Below are 25,491 nucleotides of genomic sequence, written 5' to 3'. Positions count from 1 at the left end.
CATTCTTAAAGCTTAAGTAATATCATTGTGCTAGTTGGCTATTTTTGTTGTCAGTCATTACAATCTGACAAACACATTGCTTATGTCAAAATTTCTAATTGTAAGTAGTTACTGCATACTCTTGGCTGAATACAAAAACGCTATACTCAAAACCTGTTAATTTTGAGTAATGCTATTATTTCTCTCAGTCTAGTCATTTGTTTGACCAAAAGGCAAAACTTTGCTAGTCTGAAACTTTCACTACTGAATATGAGTCCAAAACTGAATTAAGCAACAAACCAAATAATTGACAATGCAATTAAAAATACAGATGGAGATAAATGATCAATATATAACATATGTACTAAGTGCTCCAACAAAGTAGAAAGAAAATAAGATGAATTTTTTTAAAAAAATAAAAGGTGGATATGTTGGAAAACTAGCCTAATTCACAGCACTGAATTGGGAAATGTATGCTACCCATTAAAAACTGCAAAATTTTGAAATTTGTATTGGAAAGGATGTGCAGCTAGCTAGCTTTCTCACCATATAACATAAATGTTGATAGCAAAAAAAAATTTTCGTTAATGAAGTTCAAACAAATACTAGAGGAAGTAAAAAGGATAGTGGATCATAAATGAGAATCGTGAAAATAGAAGAAAACACACAAGCACATAAACATAGAGGTTACCTGGAAAGTAGAAATTTAGAGGACCAAGAAAGGATAGGTTTGCAACAGTTATATAGCAAAAGTTAGGCTGCACGATTAAAGATTCCATTAACAAACATTATCGATACATTATTCCTGTCAATAGTAATAAATGATTTTAAGGGTAAAGAAATAAAGATGGATAGCAGAAGTAAAATTAATTGAAAAACTGTGTAGTAGTACAGAGGATTTCCTAGTAGTTGTAATTAGGGAAACTGGCATTATTTATGTCATGTCAAATGGAGTTCGGCCACTACTTCGGCAACCACCCATCAATTGCAATTTTGGGAATATGGCACATCTTGGACCACTCAGAATTGGGGTTGGTGGTGCGTTACTGCTACTCTCTGGTTTGTATCTTCTCATTAGAAGGGGACAGTCGCTAATCTCCAACCATATTAGTTTGGTGAGTTTTCTCATTGATTGGTGAGAGGGTAAATTCTCTAACTTTTCACATCCACGGAGCCAAAGATGTTCAAGTGATGAAAGCTTCCCAAACCAATCGGGCAATGATTTTACTCCAAAACCACCTAGTTGCAAACGTGTTAGCGCAGAGAGGTGCTGAAGTTGCTCAGGCAGAGATTCCCAATGAGGCCATCCATCCAGACTTAAACTTGAAAGGGAGGGGAAATAGTGGTGGGGTGGTTGGAGAGCATCAAAGAGGTTTAGGAAGGAATGCAGCTCTGTGGTTTCTGAGAATGGTCCAATCGTTAAGCTTCTCAAGCTTCTAAGAGAACAAAGCTTCCCCTTGGGCAAGTCCGTTAATTCGGGACAAGGTGATATGAATAGGAAAGAGAGAGAAGGTATTGGGGTTAAATCAATTGGAAAGGAGATAAGATTGTTGCATTCGTGTACTCGCAATTTCTCAATAGGCAGAACTAGAAGAGGAGGAAGACAGGTACCCGAAAGAGAGGGCGAAGAAGTGGAATTCCACTCTGACTCAGATATCTAGCTAATTTCTCAGAATGTACGTGAAAAAAAAAAAATCCGCCAAATGACGCTCTAATAAGGTGTTTCTCAAACTATAACTGCAGCAAAATAAATTTTTTAAATCATTGGGTCACAAATTTTTTTTTTTCGAAAAAGGTCAGCTGTTGCCATGTTGACTGTGCATAGTAGCAGCTGCCTAAATTTTTTTTAAAAACCGCCTGTCTCCTATCATGCACAGTCAGCACGACAGGGGACATACATCAAAAACAAAAAAGTGCCAGCGTTTGACGGAAATGGTTATATCAAGGTCTGTAAAATCGGGATTCTACGTGGATCAATTTTAGTTTTACAGAATCGGATCGTAGGATTGTAAGATCCCATCAAAAGCTCCTAAATTTACTAAATAAATGAATTTAAAATTCATATACCATTTTGTACATCCTAAAAGATATCAAATAAACAATTTACTCATAAATATATAGCATTTTTTACTTACTATCTGACAAGTAATAAAGAAGAAAACATAAACCTGTTATCGGTCATGATTTCAAGTCTTAAAACTAAATGCTTTACAGTTTACACAATCATAATTTCAAATATAAAATAATCATCAACCTCCACAAATACTAAAAAGCCAAACATCCAAATCCAAGATTTTCAATATCAAAATTAACTACTAAAATGTCATCTGTCAAATTTAAACAAACATGAAAAACTAGGATGAGGATCAGGCCAAGTGGGGCACTCGTATCATGGGTCAACCAGCAGCTCCAACAACTCATCCAGACAATCAGAGGGCAGCCTCATGGGTCAATCAACACCACCCCTACGTTGTTTACTCACCTGTGGTCAAGCCTAGCGAGAACCCTTGTGAATCTGTGATTCATATGTTCAATTCTTGGAGCCATAGAGCTGAAAATGTAGCAAAGAACATCTGGCACAATTGTGAGTTGATCGTCCATTATAGCATTTCTTTCTTTCTTTCTTTTTGTTCTCTTGCTTTTGTTTGTGCTTGATTAATTACTATTGATATCTAGAATTTCATCTTGAAGGTGCCAAAATCCGGCGGCAATAGGAGATTTCGTCTTGAAGCCGCCAAAATCTGGCTTGAAGCCTTGAAACTGTAGCTTGTTGGTACTTGGTAGAAGCCGCAGCGATTTCATCTTATTGATCCGGAGCTGCAGCGGTGGTGGTTTGATGGACAAACTAGGATTCTGATCAGCGGTTGAGAAGAAGTGAAAAGTGAAGACTGAAGAATAAAGAAGTAAAGAAACGACAGAGAGGAGAAGATGAGAAGAATCGGAGCTTTTTTGACTTTTTGTGGCAAAAATTGTTAAAACATTGCAATTAAAGGCTGCAATTCTTTGACAAATTACAACCCCACCTCAAATGTTTTCATTTACTTGCAAAATGAAGTCTCGTATTTCACAAATTAGTAAAAATTTGTAGGATCGTAGAATCGTACCATTCTATACGATTCTATCGATCCTACTCGATCCTATGCGGATTAATGCAATTTGCGATTCTACATGCGATCCAGATCGATTTTGGTTATCCAGATCGTATGATCCTATAATCCGGATCGCGATTTTAACAACACTGGGTTATATCCGTCCTTTTGCATTTGCTTCTTGATCTTTTTGTCTACCATGGATTGTTTCTCAGACTAAGAGTTTGATGTTCTTGGTAGTATAGTTTTGGCAAGTAAGTGGTCAAACAGAGGGATTTTTGTTCCTCCTCTTAGAAGAATGGTTCAATTTTCATCTTCCCCATCCCCTTCTAGCTTCTTCCTTTCCAAATTTTGTATTCTCAAGATTGGAAACTAACCAAAAAAAAAAAGGAAAAGAAGGAAAGGGAGAATTGAGCGATCAAACCTTTTCCTATGGTTTTAATGTGCTGTGTGCATTTGAATTTGTTAGACTATCATTCTGCATCATGTCAACATACGAAGTGCAGTATGTATTTTTTGGCATAAAGTTGCAAATTTGCCTTGCGGCTTTGGTAATCTTGAGATTTTATGAGTCAAAGATTAGCTTTCCATTATTTTTCATATTTGAAGTAACAGTTCACAACAGGCTAAAACAATCACCGGTATTGAAATTATTTAGATAATTAAAAATGGTCATATCTGTAATCTGGTACTTAAGTCTGATCTTGCCGGTGGATTTGCCATTGATGTTGCTGATGTTGCAAACTTGTAGTTGCTCAATAGTGACTACTTAATTTTATCATTCTATGATTCAGGATTACCTACAAAGTTGCTTAAAATTTTATATCCTTCAATATAATTTTGTCTATGCTCTGTCTGTGTACTGCAAACTTGTCTAATAACTGTCCAACTTTGTGGTTTCTACTCTGTCCTTGATTTGGGAACATAAAACCTCAGGACCATGAATTAAAAGGCATTTTTCTTCTCTTGTTTCTGGCTGGTGGTATGAGTCTATTTAATGGTAAGTGAAATTCGACCCTTAAAGCACAAAACATAGCTCTTGAACTTCGGAAAACATGAAGAAAATGGACAATCATTTTTCAAAAAATAAAGAAATTGTGATCTGCAACTTGGAAAGGAAAAAACTGGAAAAATACATTCTGAAACCAATTAAAATCCAAATTTGCATCAAAATAATAATTTAAACATGTGGAATATCTCCAGGGAATTAAAATCAAGAAAATTAAACAGGAATACATGTGTGATTTATTGTCAAATTACCCCATAAACTGAGGGTGGTTATTCTGCTAAGTATTGATCCTCATTTCTAATACTGTGCCTACAAAAACTCAGCTGGCATTAGTCCATTGAATCGCTTGGTATCTTTGCAGTAGTCATAGGTCATGTATTTTTGTCTGATCCAATTCATCTGTCCTAGTTTGGCAAAGCTAAGTTGACTATATGCTGGAGAGGTCCACTAGTTGCCAGGGGAAGGTAGGGCACATTGGCTGATGCTAAGTGGGCCATTCCATGTGCAAGCCCTTGGTCTAAAATTACGGATTCTAGCCCTTAGTAGCGGCCGAGACAGTGCATAGTTGTCAGTTGCTACCGTGCTGAGTCAGCACGGTAGCGACTGACAACTTTTTCTAATTGTCGGTGGCGGCTGACTTTTTCTAAAAAAAATTTGTAGCCACTGCTACCCTACAGCGATTAAAAAAAAACTATTTCCTGCCGTGCCCAGTCAGCACGGTAGGTATAATTTTGTACATAACCCTTGTCAGACATACATTTCACCGACTTTTTTTTTTGGGATATATTCTGAGAAATTAGCCCAGATATCTGGGGGAGGGACAAGTGGGTCAACCCATTGCACCAGCAAATTTCTAATTCTCGTAAGGCACTGAGGTATTTATATCCCTTGGGGATTGAAATCGACTTGAGTGAATTGCAGCCACAAACGGCTAATTTCTCTAGGGACTCAAGACCAACCAAACGTTGAGTAGCATTATTGTCAATACAAGTGTGTGGTTGGCTCAGCTCAAGTATTGTTTGGGAATCTGGACCTTCTAAAGTTTGATGAAGATCAAATGTAAAATCCAAGAATTTGGTCAAATCATGAGAAGAATTTAAATGAAGACATGCAAGATTTGGATTGTTTTGAAATAACATAATTGGTAGTTTGATGAGCCCATTCACATACTCAATGTGAAGACTAGTGAGAGTGCTAACTCCGCTACAAATATATGCCATTACTGCTGATCCATTCTTGGTCCGATAGATGTGTAATTTCTTGAGACTTGGAAAATGAGTTGGAAAAGTGGCTAATTGAGGGGAGTTATCAATCTTCATCATCTCAAGGATAGGAAAACCCACCACTGTTCTATCATGGATGATTGCTTTCGTCCATTCAGTTAAATTTAGCATGCCTTTTACAATGAAATATCCAAGTTTTGGAAACAATTTTAGGGGACTTTGATCGCTAGTGCCACTATGCAGGGCTAATTCTCCACAAAAAGAAGGCCCTATGCTTTGTTATGCGATCAAGTCCTTCCAAATGAAGAGATCTGAGGGAGGGCATGTGTCCAACAGTTGGTAACTCTTTGCACTTTGTGCAATTTTGTAGTTCAAAGTGCCTCAAATTCACCAAATTCTTGAAATTGTGTGGAAACTTTGTCATTGATTTGCAATATCCAACTCTTAATGTCTGCAAATTATAAAGTCGACAAAGAGAGTCTGGCTTTGTTTTGATTGAAGTTCTTGATAAATCAAGGTATCGCAAATGAGTTACCTTGCCAATTGATTTAGGAAGCTCCTTGACACTTGATGACCTTAAGGTCAAAACTCGCAACATAAAAAATGATATTTCTCTATCATTAAGTGATCTGTCTTCCAACAAAAAAAATGTTGTAATACACTTGAACCTTTCAGAGGGAGGAAATGGCATTTCTTTTTCACTTCTCTCTAGTGCAAGATACTGAATGGGAAACGTCTCCTTATCATCACTTCCAGACTCTGTCAACCTTAAAGTTTTAGAACTGGAAATGGATTGCACCATATCATGCACAAGATCATGCATTTTGCAATTCAAAACATTTCCATTCTCATCCTTCTCTGCATCTTGAAACAAGTTACTATCCAACAAAATGGTAAAATACATGTTACCAACCTCCTCCATACACATATTGTTTATTTGATTTGAATGAAGAAATCCTTCTGCCGCCCAAAGTTGGATCAGTTGATTCCTTTCCATTTCAAAATCCTTAGGAAAAATTGAACAATATGCAAGACACTTTTGAAGAGTTGGATATGGAAGATGATCAAAGCTCAACTTCAAAATTTTATCAACGGCAGTATTTTCACCTACACCTAAACTTTGAAGCCTACTCTCTAAAGTTTGTCATTCATCTATTCCCTTGTCGCACAGCATGCCACCGAGAACGCTTGCAGCTAATGGTAAGCCTCGACATTTTTGCGCAATCTTGAACCCTATATCTTGCAGCCTATTTGGCACTTGCCTAGTGCCAAATGCATTTTCTTTGAGAATCAGCCAACATTGATGATCTAATAATTCTTTCAATGAATACTCTTGATGAGAAGAAATTTTCATGATGTCTACCACTTGTTGGTCACGAGTGGTCACAAGAATCCAGCTCCTCATGGCTTGGCTAGTACCCCTCAAAGACCCAATAAACTCATTCCATAGTGCGGACTCTTTATTCCAAACATCATCCAAGACCAGTAGATACTTTTTACCATCCAACAATTCCTTAAGCCGATTAACTTTGGCTTCCCTACTCTCAACTTCGGGCATTGGTTTTTTCAATGATTCTAGCATCAATCTAAATTGATTCAATCGGCAAATAAACATGTGTAGTTACCTGGAGTTCAACCTCTAGTTGACTCGTAAGAAGGTGGCTCAATTCACTATTTCCCTTTGCAGGACTTCTCACCACCACTTGCAACATGGGATCCCCTTTTGTGAGCTCTAACCCTAATCATTGAGGCAATTAAGTGGTAAAATCATCATATTTCTTCTCATCCTCAGGACTGTCTCATCACGTGTGGTTTCCAAGACTCCACCTAAAATAAAAAACTCGTAACTGTCAGAGTTTTTTGACGCACGGAAATTAGATCTCTTTGTTTTTTTGGGACACGTGCCACACCACCCAAAGAACATAACCTCGATCTAAAAGCCACGGGATGTAATATCAACCGTTGGAGGTGTGAGAAAGTCTCCACCGATTACGTCCAAAATTAACATTGGACTCCACTTTTTCCTTGACTCTTGAATCACCTGTCTAGATTCACCGTTAAGTATCTCCATGCTTTTCGACTTTCCATCCTTCACCGTCAATGCTTCTTGCCAAGCGATTAAAACAAAGATATCACCCATTAAATTATTCAATTTGTAACAATTATTAATCCACTTGATCTCAATAGTTAACCAGAATCCAAACTTGAATAACCAAATTTTTGATCCAACCATTCACTTTGTTGGGATCCAAGTACTTTTGAGCACCCCAGTCTCGCAACCAAACTCTGATACCTATTTATACGAAACATTATTTGGCTAAAAATCCAAATAACAATAAGAAACCAATTCTAATTTCTAGACTTGTACAGAATAGGAAATAACTTCTAATTCTAAACAAAATAGGAAATTCATTGGCTACAACTTCAAGTAACTAAAACCAATTAGGAAACTAGTTACTTCTACACAAAATAAGAAACCTGCTTAAAAGAAATTAAGCCAATTTTCTAACAACTTACTGTATTTGAATTCAAAATAAACATGTGATATTTTTTATTAAAATATCCAACACTTTCCTTTTGCTTCGTAATAAGAGGTATCCCAGGTGGCTTGCAAATAGAGAAGTGAAGCAAGTTTTTTGGGTTTCTGGTTTTGGTAGAGGTTAGCTTGAAAAGAATACAAAAGAAGATGAAACTAGTCCACAAAGACTTGATTACAGAGCAAGAAGGGGGAAGGGATGAATTTATTGGATCATGGGAAGGGAATGTAAGTGAGAAATTTTGAATTCAAATCCTCTTACTCACACTAAAAAAAAAGATTACAAAGTAAAAAGAAAAAAAAGAAATTAGTTCATAAATAGTTAATTACAAAGCTAAAGGGGCATGCAATTGGACATGTTATCAGTGTTTTGGCAAAATGGCAGCAAAATATTTGCTAATGTAAACTGGTCATTTGTTTCCCTGTTTTAAAAATGTTAAAATCCCTATTTAATTTAATAGCTTTCAAGATTTTGTTAGGTCTCAACTAGATGTTTAATTTAAAATAGTCTAATAAAAGATCTAGAAGTAACATGCACAGATATTTATTGAGTTTGAGGTGATTGATGTCAAGTTGGAATGTGTTGCAATTTCAGAATATAATTAATATTTATTTCTTGGATCTGTAGATCTTCAGATCTACTGTACATTTGGTACGTTTGATTTATTTTCTAGTATTAATGTAGATTTCATAAATGAAATTATAATTTTTTGTCAAAAGAATTATTCAACTAAATGAATGGATATAATTTAAACATGTTATAACCATTAATATTCAACTACATGAACGTAGAGGATTGCCCTTTATACTCCCGTGCCACGAGAGGGTGACAGGTTGTCGATGCCTGTACAATAATAAAAATAAACCTAGTTGTCAATCGGAGTAATCAAAACCCAATTCTGAGTACTGGAGCAGGGACTCTAGGTGTGCAATGGGTTACTTGATTCACCCTGTTCCCGAAGAATTTACTTAATCCGATATACCAGAATGTGATTGCTTATTCACAAGGAATTATTAATTCGTAAACAGGGCAAGTAGGGTCGTATCCTCAGGGATTGGGGAGAATTCGTTTCTTTCCAAGTTCGGGATGCGGGGGTTTTTATTGGAATAAAGATAAGAACAATTAAACAATTCAACAAAAAACAAACAATTAACTAATACGAATGTAGACAGGAATTAAATCAATAATAGACAAAGTTTAGCTAAGGATACAATTTCTCAGACACAGTCCGCTCATCCGATCATCGATGCAAGGGGGATTTACTTAATTTATCAATAGGTTAGTTATAGTTGCCGACGAGTTTTGACGATCAGCCTTTCCTTAGTTTATTGATAACCAAGGTATGACCATTAATTACCCCTAACCAAGAAACACCCCTAGGTACGATCGTAGGAGTTAATTTCCTAATTGCATTAAGAATCAGAAAAGCCTAACCCTAATCAATAACACGCTACAAGAGTTATTTAGATCAGATCGTACGTTCTCCTGGTGTATATAAGCACTAGTTGCCACTGATATTAATCGATTAAACAAGTACGGATTTAATTGATCAATTTGGCAGGAGATTAACAAGTCACCTTGAATATCGGACCTTTGACATCCAATTAACAAAATAATCTCACAGAAATTCAATTAGAAAACGTGCAAATATCAACAAATTAAGGAACCTATGAAAACTAATTTGATCTCACAGATATTCAGAACTGCGTCATCACGTTGACCCTTGATTATATGAAGAGCTCAGCCACGTCTCATAAGAAAATTTCCATGCAATTCAATCGATTTCAAAGGCATCTCCTTTTCTCTAATAATCAAGAAGAATAATAAAACTGTGTTCCAGTAGTCCTAATAGAACAAACGGAAAAAACAAAAATGAAGAAACGAAGAAACGGGACAAAAGACAAAAGAACCAAGCTATCTTCCTAACAAAGAATTTCCTTTTTCAAGGCAACCTCTCTAGTTGGTTGTCCTCTCCGAATCTCTAGGGACTAATTACAAAGAGTCTTCTTCCTTTTTGGTTTCCTACTGCCAACGCACCACACGACTACCAGAATAGGAAACTTTTGTCCTTCAATTGGAGTCAACTTGTAACTCTTTGCATATTTGCACGTCTCATCTTTCACTTTTCAGAATTTTGTACTCCACCCCTGCAATTATGGCTAAATGCCAATTATAAATAGAATCCGACAATTAACAAAATATTTGGCACAAATAATGAGGGAAGTCAACAAGAAAATGACTAACAATTAACACCCTATCAGAGGGGAAAACAATACTACTCCCTCTGTTCCATTTTGATAATTTTAATTTTTTTTCACACAGTTTAAAAAAATAGTTAATTTTGTTGAAAAAACAATTTTAGATTACTATTTTTCTAAAATACCCTTACATTAAATAAAGTTGATTTTTCATATATTGATATGTTTTGAAAAATCTAAATACATTAAATGGGGTATGTTATATTCAATATTAACAATCTATATTAAATAAGGTAGTTTATAATAATAACAACTTACATTAAATAAGGATATGTTAGAGAAATTAAAAGACAATTACATTTTTTAATTGGAAAGTGGATTATAATTTGGGATGGACGAAAAAAGAAAACATGACTATTAAAATGGGACGGAGGGAGTAATTCGTAATATTCACCATGCACATGATTTACATGAAAAAAACTTCTAAAATTCACAGTCAGCAAATGTTTCGTATTACTTTGGAAGTTCCTATGCTCACAATGCTTTAGAAAAGTGTACTAGCACATTTAGCTTCTTAAAGCTAGAAAATCCATATGAAAGAGATAATAAGTAATATGTACTAATTAATTCCCAAATTCTTAAGCAATACAGGATGATTTTTAATGTTTCTGAATGTCTATAAAAGAACAAGGCATGTGAATTGACGGTCAAAGATGGAATTCAATTTCATCGAGAAAAAGAAAAAGAAAAAAAGGTAGCTGGAATTCAATTTCTCAGCATCTAACCCTGAAAAAATTACAGCTTGCATTTACTAATTAAGCTAGCATTGAAAAAGAATTACACGCATTTGTTGTTGGCACCTTTATCTATTTTCTTTTTCGTAAGTAGACAAACCTGTACGATCCATGTGTATTTCTATCTTGCGGTGGCCGGTACTTGCACTGGATTGCCATTATGTCAGATTGATTGAGGCAGTGCTCAGAAGTCTGAAGCAATACTGAATTCACTGGGCCATTTCAATAATTCACTCTGGTGGATTGAAATGGACCTTACAACCATTTCCACGGTCATCCATGGTAGACGCGTCTTTTGTTTTTTGTTTTTGTTTTTAGGCTTTTTTTATTTTTGTGTTTTTAGTCTAACCTTGAAAAATTACAGCTTACATTTACTGTTTGGACTAGCATTGGTATAGAATTTCACCCATTGAGTGTTTGGTAGCTTTCTTTGCTCAGGAAAAAGTTTGGTCTAAATTTTGCCATATCTTCTTCGTCGTGCATATAATGCTTGAGTTAATAAGATGATATGATAAATTTTAAACCACTTAATACACAGATAGAGTCATAAATCTGATCTACCAAAATTTTTGCCTCTTTTCACGAGTCTACAGACTCGTATGAAAAAACAACTAAGCTGAGCAAGGAAAAGTGTGAAAGACTTTGACTAGACAAGGGATGACTGAATCTATCCATGCGTCTTTCTATTTTGATTTTTGTGGTGGCCAATGCTATGCTCACAAGTCTGAAGCAATAATGAACTTACCAGGCCATTTCAATAATTCAGTGTGGGTTTTGACAAAAAAAAAATAAAATAAAATAAAAATTCAGTGCGGGTGGGATTGAAAAGCAACCGACAACCATATAGTCATCCATGGTAGATGGCCAGACACATTTTGTTTGATGCATTTTAGATTTTTTAGATTAATTTGACTAACTTTTAACTTTATCCCTAATATCTCATTGAGCAGAGATTTTGAAAGAGATAAAGGGTAAAGCACACGTTCTGATGAATTTTTTTTTATCATATTTTAAACACGATAAGTTTAATTTATACCGACTCCTACTTTCACTTTTGCTTTTTAATTTTTCCTAATAAGAGAGGAGTGGAAATTCTAAAACAAGGAAGGAGGTGAGGGATTTGAAATCAGCACCTTTAATTTTTTAAATTTCAACCTTTAACTATCAAAACTTCATCAGCACACCTTCTACTCGACACAAAAGCCATCCTCAGGAATTGCACATAACTTTTGGTCTATAGGTCGTTGGCTCAATGCAAGTATACGAGTGACTATATTCAATTTGGTTATGGTAGTGAGGCTTGATGTCTCCTCAATCTTGTATTGTTTGAGAGTTATTAACTGACTATCAAACAATTAACAAAAATTTGTGAGATGATTTCTTGTGCAAAAAGTTGTGGGATGATTTTCAATGTTCTTGAATATCTACAAAAGATCACAGGAATGCGAACTCACCGTCTAAGATAGAATTCAATTCCATCAAGAAAGAGAAAAGACATAAAGGGGAGCTGGAATTCAATTTCTCAGCATCTAACCCCAAAAATTACAGCTTACATTTATCAGTTGGGTTGGCATTGAAAAATAATTACACAAGTTGTTTGGTAACTTTTTCTGCTTTCTTCTCGCTAGTAGACAGACTTGTAAGAGAGGATTTGATTAAAAAGGAATAAAAAGAAAAAAAAGCAGACTATAAAAGGTGTAAAAGACATGACTAAAGCAGAGCATTTGCATAATGACCAAAACAAAGGATGTCCCTCTCCTTTGTCAGTCTACCCCGTGTGTTTCTCTTTCTTATCTCAGATTGACCAAGTCTACGCACCAACATTCTAATGCAACAATGAACTTACTGGGCCATTTCAATAATGCACTCTGGGTGGGAATTGAAAGGGAACTTATATCCACGGTCATTTGGTTCCTATGGCCAAAAAAGTAACCAAAAAAAAAAAAAAAAAAACAAACGAAAAGAAGCTATGGACTGAAATTGACATGCCAGAAGTGCATATGAACTTTCACCTTTGGGCTCTCTAAGTAGATGCATGTAACAGTAATTGAGCGAATGTGTTGTTACTCGTTCCGCCATGTATATTATTATGCTGTAGCGTGGTTAAAATTACAAAACTCGCACTCACTTGAATAATATGCATGCATTAGGAAACTTCATTGCAGTCATCCATGGCAGACGCATTTCGTTAGGTGCATTTTATTTTTTATTTTTGCGTTTTTGGCTAATGTGGCTAACTTTTAACTTAGTGCCTAATTTTATTTTTTGTTCTGATAATTTTTTTTAAATTTTTTATAGGATAAATTCTAATCTACTCCTTATCCTACACTTAAAAAAAAAATTCAGTAGTAGAGGGGTAAGACTTAAGAAACACCAAGGTGAGTAGGGGAATTTGTACTCAGAACCTTTAATTTCTAAAATATCAAATTAAACCATTAGACCATGACCTCCTCGATATTCCTACGTCTACTCTACATGATAAGTTCTCATAAATGTTTTGTTAGCTGCACGATTTTTTTTTTTTTTTTTTAAATTGAGGGAGTGTCCACTGTGGGTTTTATTAAATGAGCACATGAAAGAAGTAGAAAAGGCACTTATTATTGGAAGTATGATGCAGGACATGCAAACAGGATTTTGTTTGAGTACAACCAAATTCTGCATTGTAATGTTTCAATCTTTACCAGACAAAGTTCAAATAGAGAGATTTCGGCCCTGGATTGTTCCCTGGAAGAAAGCCATACTCAAGAATTGCATATAATTTTTGGTCTGTGGACGGTAATATGACTCTACTACTGACTACAGTCAATTTGGTTATGGCAATGAGGTTTCCATGTCTTCCCAATCTTGCATGTTTTGAGAGTTATTAACTGATTATCAAACAATTAGCAAAAACTTGAAATAAGATATCTGAATTGACCATCTAAGGTGGAATTCGATTCCTGAAATGAAAAATTTTCAATTTTTATGCAGTGGAAAATACTGCTCAATGATCTTAATTGTTTGGTGAGGATAGAGGAATAATTATTATTTGCCTTTGTTATGGTGGTTATGTAATTTAGTCATGTTTTAATACGATGTTGAAGGCTTTGACATGGTCTATATTGTGATTTCTATGGAATGCATTAGTCCTGCACCATAGAAGACTCATTGACAAAGAGTATCATAGTTGACAGAGCAAGCATGACCAGGAAATTGTTAAACCCTACCATCATTTCCTGTTGACTACAGAAGCATGCACCCAATTTTCTATGTAACTTTAACCAAATTTTTTGATAGGTTCAAGACAAATAAGAATGATGACAAATGAAATATGAAGTTACTCTTGAAACTAATAAAAACTTTGACCATCTTATGCTTGTTGATTAATCGCCCTTGGAAATTAGTTATAATTTCCTTCCTTTCATAAATGTGAAAGAAAAATCTTACTTTTTTAGATTGAAATAGTAAAGACGGATACAAGTCTTGTGAAACAAGAGGAAAGAATCCTTAACATTATTTGTTATGATTTTCTCGTCTTGTACTCAAACAATGAGTAGTATGTTACAAAAAAAAAAAAAAAAAAAAAAAAAAACTATGTGCAGTGTCCTGGCAAAAGAACCATCAATTACTTATTTCATTCAAACCATCACATACGGAGCTAAAGCTATTATCTCAAATCTGCCAAACTAGCTAGATGAAATATTTTCAAGTATGCAAATAAAATCTATACTTTTTTTTTTCCTGACGAAGTGGGTGTTCGGGTCAATTCTTACGGCGCCCGACTACTCCCACTCCGACTCGGGTAGAGAGGCCCCATCCCCCGAACGCGTTAACAGTGGGACTCGAACCCTGGTTGTCAGGAAGGTCGCCATACCCTAAAGAGGGGGAGCGGATCGCTCGAGCTATCCCGTGAGAGCGCAAATAAAATCTATACTATTGGTGATAATTCATTTAATTGGAGTACCATAAGTTTGACATGAAAGAAGGCTCACGGAATAATTAATTGCAGACCGTTCTATAGGGACTGAAAGAAGGACTCACTAAATAATTTATTTCAAGCCATTTTATGAGGACTGTTTGAAAATGGCGCCAACACTTATGAAGCTAAAGTTATATATCTATCTCCCATCAAGCAAAATAAATAGTTAACTGAAACATTGAGTATGCATATCAGCGTACGCAAATAAAACCTATGTCAATGGTTTTTCATTTCAAAGTTGCACCATTTAAGTTATATGTAACCATAAGGTAGGGATTAATTGGAGCCACTGCATCCCTATGGAGATAAAGCTATAAATCTCCAAGTCTTGCAACCTTGTGGTATTGGCTTATTCCGTTTTAATTCAGTGCCATAAACAGGACACGCCAGAGGGGCGTACACAATTATTTATTATATATTTGATAAGGTGCAAATTGTGGCTTAAATGGATGGTCTTATGATGTAATAATTGTATGTTTTTGCACCTAAATTGGTCATTGAACTGTCTAATTTGGTGTTATTTTCATGTTGTAGGAAAAAAGGTGTTTGATTAGGAACCACGGAGAAAAGAAGCGAATTGAAGATTGTGGCACGAAGATCGGCACCAGTCTTTGGACCGGTGTTTTCGCCGGTGTTGTTCTGGTCAAGTGGAGGAATGAAATCAGAAAAAACACCAGCGTCAGTCTATGTTGTCGCCTATCTTCGTCGGACTATTGAGCGCGCGATTTTTCCAACAACTTCAAGAAACCTATTCCAACACGAATTCACTTGCAACTTTTAGTAGTTATAAATAGGAGATACCTGGGACGTTTATAGAAGGGAAAAAAGACATTAGTTTGGCTTAGGGCAACATGTTATCTTATCTTTTCACACAGTTTTTTCTTGAAAATCAAGATCAATTGTGCGAGAATAGAACCAAGGAGTGCAAGGGAGAAGTTGGAGTAAACCACTTAGAAGTTTTCTTTTCCAAGCTATTTTCCTTTGTATTACTTCTTGAATTGTGTTTTAATTTGTTCATCACGTTGAACTAAACTTTTGCTAGGGTTAGGGTTTATGAAGGAGATTTGATTTAATCTTCCAATTACAATTCTTGTCTTTTGCTATGATTTATCCCTAATCACCATGAACGTGATATTTAGGTTTGTATTGAATTGAGAAAGGTGATACAATCATGTGCTAGATAAATAAACGTACTTAGCCTAATTACGAAAGTAGGTTAGAATTTGTATAACGCACTTATATCATCAAAACTCTTAAAGGGTTTAATTAAACTTTTGTGACCTTGAGAAAGACATAAAATTTAATCAAGTACACTTTAGATGTATCAAAAGATGATATTCTATACCATAATTGTGTGAAGTGTTCATAACTTGGCAAGAAAATAATTGAAAAATTTATTCAAAACTCTGGATTAAAACCTAAACCCTAGACTCGTATAACTATTGTTTTCTCACTCAATTCTTGTTTAATTAGATTAACTACTAGATCTTCATTAATAATCCAAATTCTCTGCAATTTAATTCTCTTGTGTTTGATTAATTAAGATAGAAAATCAATTCGCCCTTGAGGGTTCGACCCCTGGAATACTTCAGATGATTTTATACTATGATCGACCCTGTATACTTGCAGGAATTCGTCAATCAATATTTCACTTAATGCAGTACCACAAACTACTAAGCATGGAGCTAAAGCTATAAATCTCGAATCTGCCAAACTAGCTGGCTGAAATATTCTCAAATGTGCAAATAAAGCCTGTACTGTTCGTTTTAATTCATTTCATCGCAGCACCATAAGCTTGACATGAAAGAAGGGCTCACAAAATAATTTATTCATAGACATTCTATCCAGACTGATTGAAACAAATGCCAAACTTATGGAGCTAAAGCTATCAATCATCCATGTGGGAAAATAACCAGTTAGTTGAAATATTCAGTTTGCATAGCAGTATATGCAAATGAAACCTTTGCTGATAATTTGTCATTTCAATGTTGTACCGTACGTAAACTTATTTGAAATGATAAAATTGGGATTAATTTGGAATTATGCATGCTTATGGAGCTAAAGCTATATATGTCCAAGTCTAGCAACCTATGGTTTTATTAGACTTTAAATAGAATAATGATTTATAATAATTATGATGATGATAATAATGACAACAATGCAGAAAGCGATCAAATTTTTGTATAACATGCAGCACTAAGCTTTTGCTTGTTAAACAGTGTACTCCACTTTTTTGTCTTTTAAGTTTTCATAAATTGGTAGAAGTAGAGGGGTTGTCGCTAAAGATATCAATTTTGAATATGGGGACCACTATTGATCGGTTGTACCAATATTTTAATGGATACGGAGACCACTATTGATTGGTTGCACCAATTATGGTAACGATCGCGACTGTAGTGTTATCCAATAGATATATTGTTAGACAAATTTAGACAGATTCCATCGATTAGCTTTTCGCAGGCTTTGTCGCTGAAGATAGTGTAAGTCAGTCAAAGTGCTCGAGGCGAAATGTGGAAGTTGAAGATTGCTGAAGGCAATGCACCCTGGCTAACAAGCACCAACAACTACATTGGAAGACAATACTGGGAGTTCGATCCTGAAGCTGGAACTACCGAAGAGAGAGCTGAAGTTGAAAGAATGCGGAAGGAGTTCAAGACTAACAGGTTTCGGAGGAAGCAAAGTGCTGACCTCCTGATGCGCTTGCAGGTAGAACAATGCTGTCATGGCTCTCATTCTCTGGCACTAACAGTAATCAGTTACTCAATCTCTCATTACCAGATATATTATCTTGTTTAATCCCCTATGATAATCCAACGCAGCTAAGAAAGGAGAATTCTGGTGGTCCTCCAATTCCACCAGCTATTAATTTCAAAGAGACTCAGGTGTTAACGGAGGAGGCCGTGACTACTACTCTAAGGAGAGCGATCGGCTTCTACTCAACTATCCAGGCGCATGATGGGCACTGGCCAGCTGAATCTGCTGGTCCTCTATTTTTCTCACCTCCACTAGTATGTCTGCCCCTAAATGGTCTAACTTTTCAAGAAAGCAAATGACTCATAGTTAAGCGTCTGCCTTAATTGTACACAGGTTATGGGCTTATATATCACAGGAGCACTCAATACAGTTCTTTCACCAGAACATCAGAAAGAGATTGTTCGTTACTTGTACAACCATCAGGTCTTGAAAGGATTGTTTTTTTCCTTGTTGAAATATTCAGAAAAAATTTGGCATATTTCTGAAAACCATAATTACGACTTACTTTTGTACTATCAATTTCTTTTCAATGTGATAGAACGAAGATGGAGGATGGGGACTACAGATAGAGGGCCATAGTACAGTATTTGGTTCTACCTTTAGCTACATTACGTTGAGGTTGCTAGGGGAAGGACCTGAAGATGGGGAAGATAAAGCCATGGCCAGAGGTCGCAGATGGATCCTTGACCATGGTGGTGCAGTTGGAACACTATCATGGGGAAAGTTTTGGCTGACGGTATGATCACCATAAATTTACTGGTGGTTTGATTTTTTGTTCATATGAGAAATTTTTTTTCAAACGCAGAGTGGGACGAAGATTTGATACTATGAATTAGTTTTCTTGTACATAGTTCCTCACGTTTCTTAGTATTGGAACTCTGTACATCTTAACCGTGTACTTACTTAACGAGGACATTCACTGAAATATCCAACAGGTTCTTGGAGTATATGACTGGGAAGGCTTGAATCCAATCCCTCCAGAGCTCTGGTTGCTTCCTGAATTCTTTCCAGTTCATCCCGGTTCTTTTCTCAATGATCTATCCTAGACTTAAATAGTTGTAAATCTTTAACGTCACATGTTCATCAATTTTGCCATTTAGGGTCTGTTTGTAGAATATTTTCCCTAAGAAAACATTTTCAATGAAAATTCTTTCCTGGAAAATATTTGTTTTCCCTTCATTTTCTGTTGTAGGGAGCAACATAAGAAAGAGGAGAGCTCGAAGAGGTGGAAAGTTGTGGAATTTACAAAAGCATATGCAGGGACGTTGCTCTTGATCTGATCTCTGTGGTATAGTACAATAGCCAAGCACCAAGGAGACTAAGAAGTCGCGATAGTTGTCGGAAATTAACTTCTGTATCTTAATTTCAGAAGTCATTTTATACCAAGTTATGTAAAAGATTTTCTACCAGAAAAAATTTTCCTAGCCTCTTTTGCAGCCAAACACCAGAAATTGAAGAAAATATTTTCTGGAAAAGATTTTCAGTCCAAACAAACAGACCCTTAGTTCCTTGCAAATACATTTTGAACCATTCTGAATTATTATTGCCTTATTGTTAGTTTTTTTTTTTTTTTTTAATTTCCATGCAGCCAAAATGATGTGCTATTGCCGCTTGTTTTACATGACCATGTCATACTTGTATGGAAAGAGGGTCATCGGTGCAATAACTCCACTGGTACATTCTCTAAGAGAGGAGCTATACACCCAACCATATCACCAAATAAATTGGATCGATGCGCGAAATACCTATGCAAAGGTTACTTCACTTTATCTCATATTTAATTGGGATAATTTTAGAAACCTCCCCTGAAGTTTTTAACAATTGTAGCCATCTCTCCTAAAGTTTGAAAGATTACATTTATCTTCCTTTCATGCCACGAAAAGACTATGATAGCTTTCACAAACTTTACAAATTTTAAGTGGAAATGATTTTAAAAGAGAAAAATGAAAATTCTTTTTTGGTAATATTTCTTGATTCTAAAATTCTATCGTTATCTAATCTATTACATTGTACTTCATTCCCAATTTTTCTGACTAGATTTATTAATCAATTTACAAAAAGTCAACCAACTAATTAGGGATGCATTTGTTAAAATAAGTATCTTTAAAAAATTACTTAACCAAAAAACATGTCCAAAGTACAAAAAAAAAAAAAAGAGAATGCTTTCAAAACATTGCTTAAATTTCTTGCAAAAAGCTTACTTGAAATTTTCACCTAACGGATAATGGTGATAGTTGACTTTTTAGCATTTAATTTGTTTAACATATCAGAGAGAGGTAATATTAGATATTCATTAGATATTTTTTCTTACATCATCAATTATTGCCAAGACATACATTTTAGAGGATGTTTCCGTAAATTTTCAAATCTCAAGGGAGGTGGCTGCAATTGTCAAAAACTTCATGGGAGGTTTTGACATTATCCCTATTTAATTTTGTAAAGTGGTCTTATGTTCATTGTTAAAGTAACAAAAAATAAAATAAAATAAAGGCAGACATAAATGATACTTTTTAATCATTGTAGTCATTGCTTCTCTTTATACATCCAAACAACTTTGGAGCACACTTAGTTTTCCTAAACCTAGAATCGGAATAGTCCTCGTTTTCAATTCCATTTCTATGCCCATCTAATTCACTGTGAATTTATATATAGGAGTTTCATTAAATAAAAAAGACTGTCATGAATATTACAAGATAACAGGTTTTAGTAATCCAAACTAAAATAAGAATTACAAGATTCATTAATATGCATATATTTTGAACTTTTCATCTTAGTGAATTTGAGTTATAGGACAACATTATATGTACGAAGGACTTGCCTACTCTCATTAGAATATAAACTCAAATTGCCTTAAACAAGGATTCTGATAACATATAAATCAGAATATTGTGGATTTGAAATTTATGTGTTGATTGAGAGGACAATATTCCTATCTATTTCAAGACATGCACAAGAACGTAAGCCTCTGAAAATTTAATGTTCAACACTTGTTTCTAAGATTGTCAGTTCAAGCAAGACAAAAAGCTATACTTGTAATCAAATTTTAAAGGATTTTTGATTCACTGAGTAAAAATCCAGTTTTTGACGTGAATTAACGTAAACACAAATTGTTTAAAATAGGAAAATAACAACAGTGTGAATATGTTTGAGTCCCCCATATCTATATATGTTTGGTCATTTACGCGTTATTCATAAACACTCTCACACTCGGAATTTTTTAAATCCGGATTCCATATCACCTTTATTTTTCCCTTTTTGGTTAAGATTTATTCTGAATCTACTGTAGAAATGATTCTTATGAATATACAGAACATAATTCAAGAGAATTACTCTCATTAAGTGACTGCATCTGAAATTGTTCGACATTACTTGTGTTGAAAATTCTGGTGGTTTATGGCCTGTCAGGAGGATGTATACTACAGACACCCATTAGTACAAGACATGCTGTGGGGATTCCTTTACCACTTTGCTGAACCAATTCTAACACGATGGCCATTTTCTATACTGCGAGAGAAGGCTTTGAAAATGACAATGGAACGTATTCAGTACGAGGACAAAAACAGCAGATACATTGCCATTGGATGTATAGTGAAGGTATAAAATAGTGTATGATGTAGTACTACGCTGAGGGTCACCAGCACAAGATAAATATGGCTGTGATAACAGCAAAGTAAAACAAACAATGCAGGTGCTCTCCCTGCTTGCTTGCTGGGTAGAAGATCCAAATTCAGAAGCATTCAAATGCCATCTTGCTCGCATACCTGATTACTTTTGGGTAGCAGAGGACGGCCTGAAAATGCAGGTGATCATTGTCCACTAACTGTGACAGTTTAATGACCATGATGGAGAATGAAATATAGAATCGAGAGGTCAAATGGTATTTTCTTTCTTTAGGTTCTTAAAGTGGATAACTTCCAGATCCTTCCCTCCATGCTTCCCCACTCACCTTTTTTTTTTTTTTTTTTTTTTCTTTTCCTACAAGAAAATTGATACTATTTGTGTAATTGCCTTCATTGTACTGAAGATTAAATGAAATCTGCCTTGACTAAATCTGTAAACTACTTCTGCAGAGTTTCGGTAGCCAAACATGGGATGGAGCATTAGCAGTTCAGGCAATCTTATCCAGTAACCTCGCTGAAGAATATGGGCCAACACTTAAGAAAGCACATGACTTCATAAAAGCATCACAGGTACAAGCACATAAGCAAAAGTCATTCAACTGTCAAGCTAACCAAGAATGTAGCTTCTGACTGAACCATATTTTATTCTACTACAAGGTGCAAGATAACCCTTCAGGGGATTTTGTCAAAATGCATAGGCACATTTCTAAAGGATGTTGGACATTTTCAATGCAAGATCATGGTTGGCAAGTATCAGACTGTACGGCAGAAGGATTAAAGGTATAGCTACAATGCTATTTTGTACTGATTATGATTTATTTGTTTAAGGTTATATTACCGGTCATGATGCAGTATCAGTATTGTCTCGTTAACCATTCAAAATTTCTTCCTTTTTCTATTATAGGCTGCACTTCTTTTAGGCCAATTGCCACCAGAACTTGTGGGGGAAAAGCTTGAAACAGCGCATGCATATGACGCTGTGAATGCTATTTTGTCTCTACAGGTATGCAGGCTAGGCAAAACATTCCTGAACTTGTATTATCTTAGTAGTATCTATCAGACTCCCTGGTCCCTTAATTAAGTATTGGTCAAACTCAATTATGATTGGTGTAGATATAGTTTTGAAGGTTAGTTCATCTTCTCCATTACACAAGAATAACATCCTGATTTCATCTCAATTTATCCACAGAGTAAAAATGGTGGCTTTCCAGCCTGGGAGCCGGAGAGAGCATATCGTTGGATGGAGGTAACTGTAAATACTAGTTCTGTTATGGTCCTTAACATAGTTACATCTTCATACTTGAAACTTCAATAATTTGTTATCCTTATTGATGTTTGAGATTAGTTTGCCATTACCTCAACTTTGTCCTTACTCTAGTCCAATTGGAATAATTCCTTTCAGAAGTTCAATCCTACTGACTTTCTTGAGGATGTTCTTATCGAGCGAGAGTAAGATTTCTCTTGATCTCTTCCCTTCTCATTGCAGAAGTATGTTTACAAGAGTATAAAAAGTTCTCTTTGTTACGAAAATCTACTTGACTGAAACTTGTGCCAGGTATGTGGAATGCACGTCTTCAGCAATTCAAGCACTATCACTCTTTAAGAAATTGTATCCTGGACACAGAAAAGCTGAAGTTGAAAGTTGCATCTCCAGAGCCATAGATTATATTGAAAATGAACAAGAAGATGACGGTTCATGGTTCGTTTTCACACACACACACATACAGATTGTCGACCTGCATAAATTCTTTGAAGAATAGCAAATACATAGAGATGACAAAAATTTTGCTTTCTTCACACTTGCAGGTATGGTCGTTGGGGAATTTGTTACACCTATGGGACTTGGTTTGCAGTGGAAGCGTTGGTTGCTTGTGGCAGGGACTATGACAACTCTTCCGCACTTCGCAAGGCATGTAAATTTCTGCTATCAAAGCAATTACCTGATGGTGGATGGGGAGAGAGTTATCTTTCTTGCTCAAACGAGGTTGGAAGATTTTCCAATTTTCCTTTTACTTCCAGCCTTTCCTGCCTCGTACCCTAAGCAATGCATCGTTATTGAGAAACATAATTCAATATGAAGTTGTTTTTCTTTAATTACTGAAGTGATTCAGTATTTCATTTGTAACAGGTTTACACCAATCTGGAAGGAAATAGATCGAATCTGGTACAAACTTCATGGGCACTGTTGGGTCTCGTTGCTGCTGGACAGGTTAGTGAGAGTCCCATTGGAGAAAAAGTACTACTAAGATGAGAAGCAAATCTTTGCATTAAAGACTCAAAAGGGTGTCAGTCTGTCAGACACTTGGAAACTGCAACTCAGAACTACAAGATAAAATAAAAATCTTTGATTGGTATAGGAATAATAGAAATGCTAGAAAATAACAACTTTAACATCTTGATAAGTAAAAAATTTGCTACAAGCTAATTGGAAAATCAAAAGGCACCTGAAATATTTTAGATAGTTAGATCCGCAAGGGCAAGGACCAAATCAATTAGCAGGGGCAGAGAGACCGGTGTCGAACGCTGGCTTCTTCGTTAGTTAGAGAAAGAAAAATCCTATTCTAAGTAATAATACGATTGGCAATTGCATATTAGTTTCTGTTATTCATCCAGACCTGTCAGTAAAAAAAAATAAAAATTTGGGTATATGAAAGATTAATTTATGTTGGGGGTATATGAAAGGGTCATTTCCAGTTGTTACAGCCCTTTTTTTTGGGTTCTCTTTTGGTTACAACCCAAATTGCCATTAGCCCAAAGGTAGGGATGACAATTCCTAACACTATGTGGACATGAAACGAAACATACCTGAACAAAACATGACATGAAATAATTTAAGTAAAAAATGAGTCAAAATTGAGATTTTTCATAATTGCAGGGGAGGTTTATGAAATTATCCCCATGTATAAACTTAAAAAAAATCACAACTACTCTCTCCGTCCCAATATTAGAGTTTTTTTTGGAAATCCAACTTTTTATGAGGACATGGTAGTTATTATGTTTAAATGAAGTGGTATTGGTGAATTTACAAATGTATCCTTTGAATTCAATATATATTATCTTAATCGATGCGTATTGAAATTTTAAAAAGTTGCTTTCTAAAGTGGTAAGATTGAAAAACATATGTTAAATCTAAAATAGTAACTCCTATTTTGGAACATTAATAAAGTGAAAACATGATAATAAAAATAGGATGGAGGGAGTATCACATATTAATTAATTAATAATCTAACATTTTTTTTCCAAATTGCAAGTTAAGTACGCTTCTTTAAGACCAAATTTTTGCATTGATATGCCATCCAGAAATATGTAAATAAGCTTTCCAATAACATATTTTATGCTTAATTTGGATGTATAATATAAAATATGTATGTGTTTAAAGTTTGAGGTTAAGAAAATAAAAGCATACAAAACCGTGCAATGTCATGCCCCAATTTCCACCTATTGTATGCAACCGGTTACCTCTTCTCACCGGACCCATCAGACATCCTCAAAGTTTGGGAGACACGTGTCATGCACTGCTTGGGTGTCATACTTTTTCCTAGGTGTGGAATTTTCCCAGTCTAGAGGGTTCTTCATGCCCCACCAATTTTTTTTTTTTTTTTTTTTGGGTGCCCCACCAATTATTGATTCTCCTTGTATGAGCATTTCATGTATAATATATGATAAACTTGTGCTTTATTGTTAAAATTAATACCAGGCCAAGATTGACCCAACTCCAATAAATCGTGGAATAAGATTACTAGGAAGTTCCCAAATGGAAGATGGTGACTTTCCTCAGCAGGTGTGTACTGTAGATTTTTTCCTTCTATTTTTTGTATAGTATTCAAATTTGGATGACTGTTTATTCTGTGTGGTAAACATCAATCAACTTTTTACGTTTTTTCAATAAAAAATCTCTTTACCTTTTTTCTTTTATGATTTTTAAACACCAGCTATAGACCTTTCTCATTTTTGTTACACTTCTCTTAATTTTCCACAACATATTGGAGATTTGCCTGCAGGAAATGACAGGGATATTCATGAAGAATTGCACTTTGCACTATTCGTCTTATCGAAATATATTCCCTACTTGGGCTCTTGGTGAATATCGGCGGCATGTGCTCATTGCATAGTTTCCTCCTTTTCTGAAATGTACACCACAAAGAAGTGGTGGGATTTGCAAGTCAACGTGAACTACTTAATTTGTCCCTTATAATTGGAAAATACTAGTTGCTGTATGCACTCTATGCATGGTTGTCATGAATGTGGATCGCTGCAAATGTTGGTCAAAATTCTGATAAATCAATCCTTGGATTAAAGAATGCTTCTCTATCATTTTTTTTTTAAAAAT

General features: G+C 35.3%; 2 protein-coding genes across 2 annotated transcripts; one reads left to right on the top strand and one right to left on the bottom strand.

The window, feature by feature from the left end:
• Positions 1 to 6,444: 6,444 nt before the first annotated feature.
• LOC113735916 (disease resistance protein RGA2-like) lies at positions 6,445 to 6,858 on the bottom strand. The gene has a single exon (XM_027262882.1). It carries the CDS (start codon positions 6,856 to 6,858, stop codon positions 6,445 to 6,447), a length of 414 nt encoding a protein of 137 aa, XP_027118683.1.
• Positions 6,859 to 17,249: 10,391 nt separating this feature from the next.
• Positions 17,250 to 25,454, top strand: LOC113735030 (lupeol synthase-like). Its single transcript, XM_027261930.2, has 18 exons — positions 17,250 to 17,493; positions 17,607 to 17,795; positions 17,875 to 17,964; positions 18,080 to 18,277; positions 18,477 to 18,561; positions 19,130 to 19,296; positions 20,947 to 21,135; positions 21,230 to 21,343; positions 21,612 to 21,731; positions 21,819 to 21,941; positions 22,066 to 22,164; positions 22,351 to 22,407; positions 22,564 to 22,610; positions 22,717 to 22,860; positions 22,968 to 23,145; positions 23,290 to 23,370; positions 24,859 to 24,942; positions 25,163 to 25,454. The coding sequence occupies exons 1-18, from the start codon at positions 17,296 to 17,298 to the stop codon at positions 25,271 to 25,273; spliced, it is 2,274 nt and encodes a 757-aa protein (XP_027117731.2). The 5' UTR covers positions 17,250 to 17,295; the 3' UTR covers positions 25,274 to 25,454.
• The last annotated feature ends 37 nt before the right edge of the window (positions 25,455 to 25,491 follow it).

This window comes from Coffea arabica, chromosome 3c (genome assembly GCF_036785885.1).
Source record: "Coffea arabica cultivar ET-39 chromosome 3c, Coffea Arabica ET-39 HiFi, whole genome shotgun sequence".
Lineage (NCBI taxonomy): Eukaryota > Viridiplantae > Streptophyta > Magnoliopsida > Gentianales > Rubiaceae > Coffea > Coffea arabica.
This window is presented reverse-complemented; position numbering and strand designations above follow the sequence as displayed.

Bases quoted from the DNA above. Each gene is read 5' to 3' on its own strand.
- LOC113735916 (XM_027262882.1), bottom strand. From the start codon at position 6,858: ATGCCCGAAGTTGAGAGTAGGGAAGCCAAAGTTAATCGGCTTAAGGAA.
- LOC113735030 (XM_027261930.2), top strand. From the start codon at position 17,296: ATGTGGAAGTTGAAGATTGCTGAAGGCAATGCACCCTGGCTAACAAGC. The intron at 21,136-21,229 runs GTATAAAATAGT...CAAACAATGCAG, and splicing joins CCATTGGATGTATAGTGAAG to GTGCTCTCCCTGCTTGCTTG. The intron at 23,146-23,289 runs GTTGGAAGATTT...CATTTGTAACAG, and splicing joins ATCTTTCTTGCTCAAACGAG to GTTTACACCAATCTGGAAGG.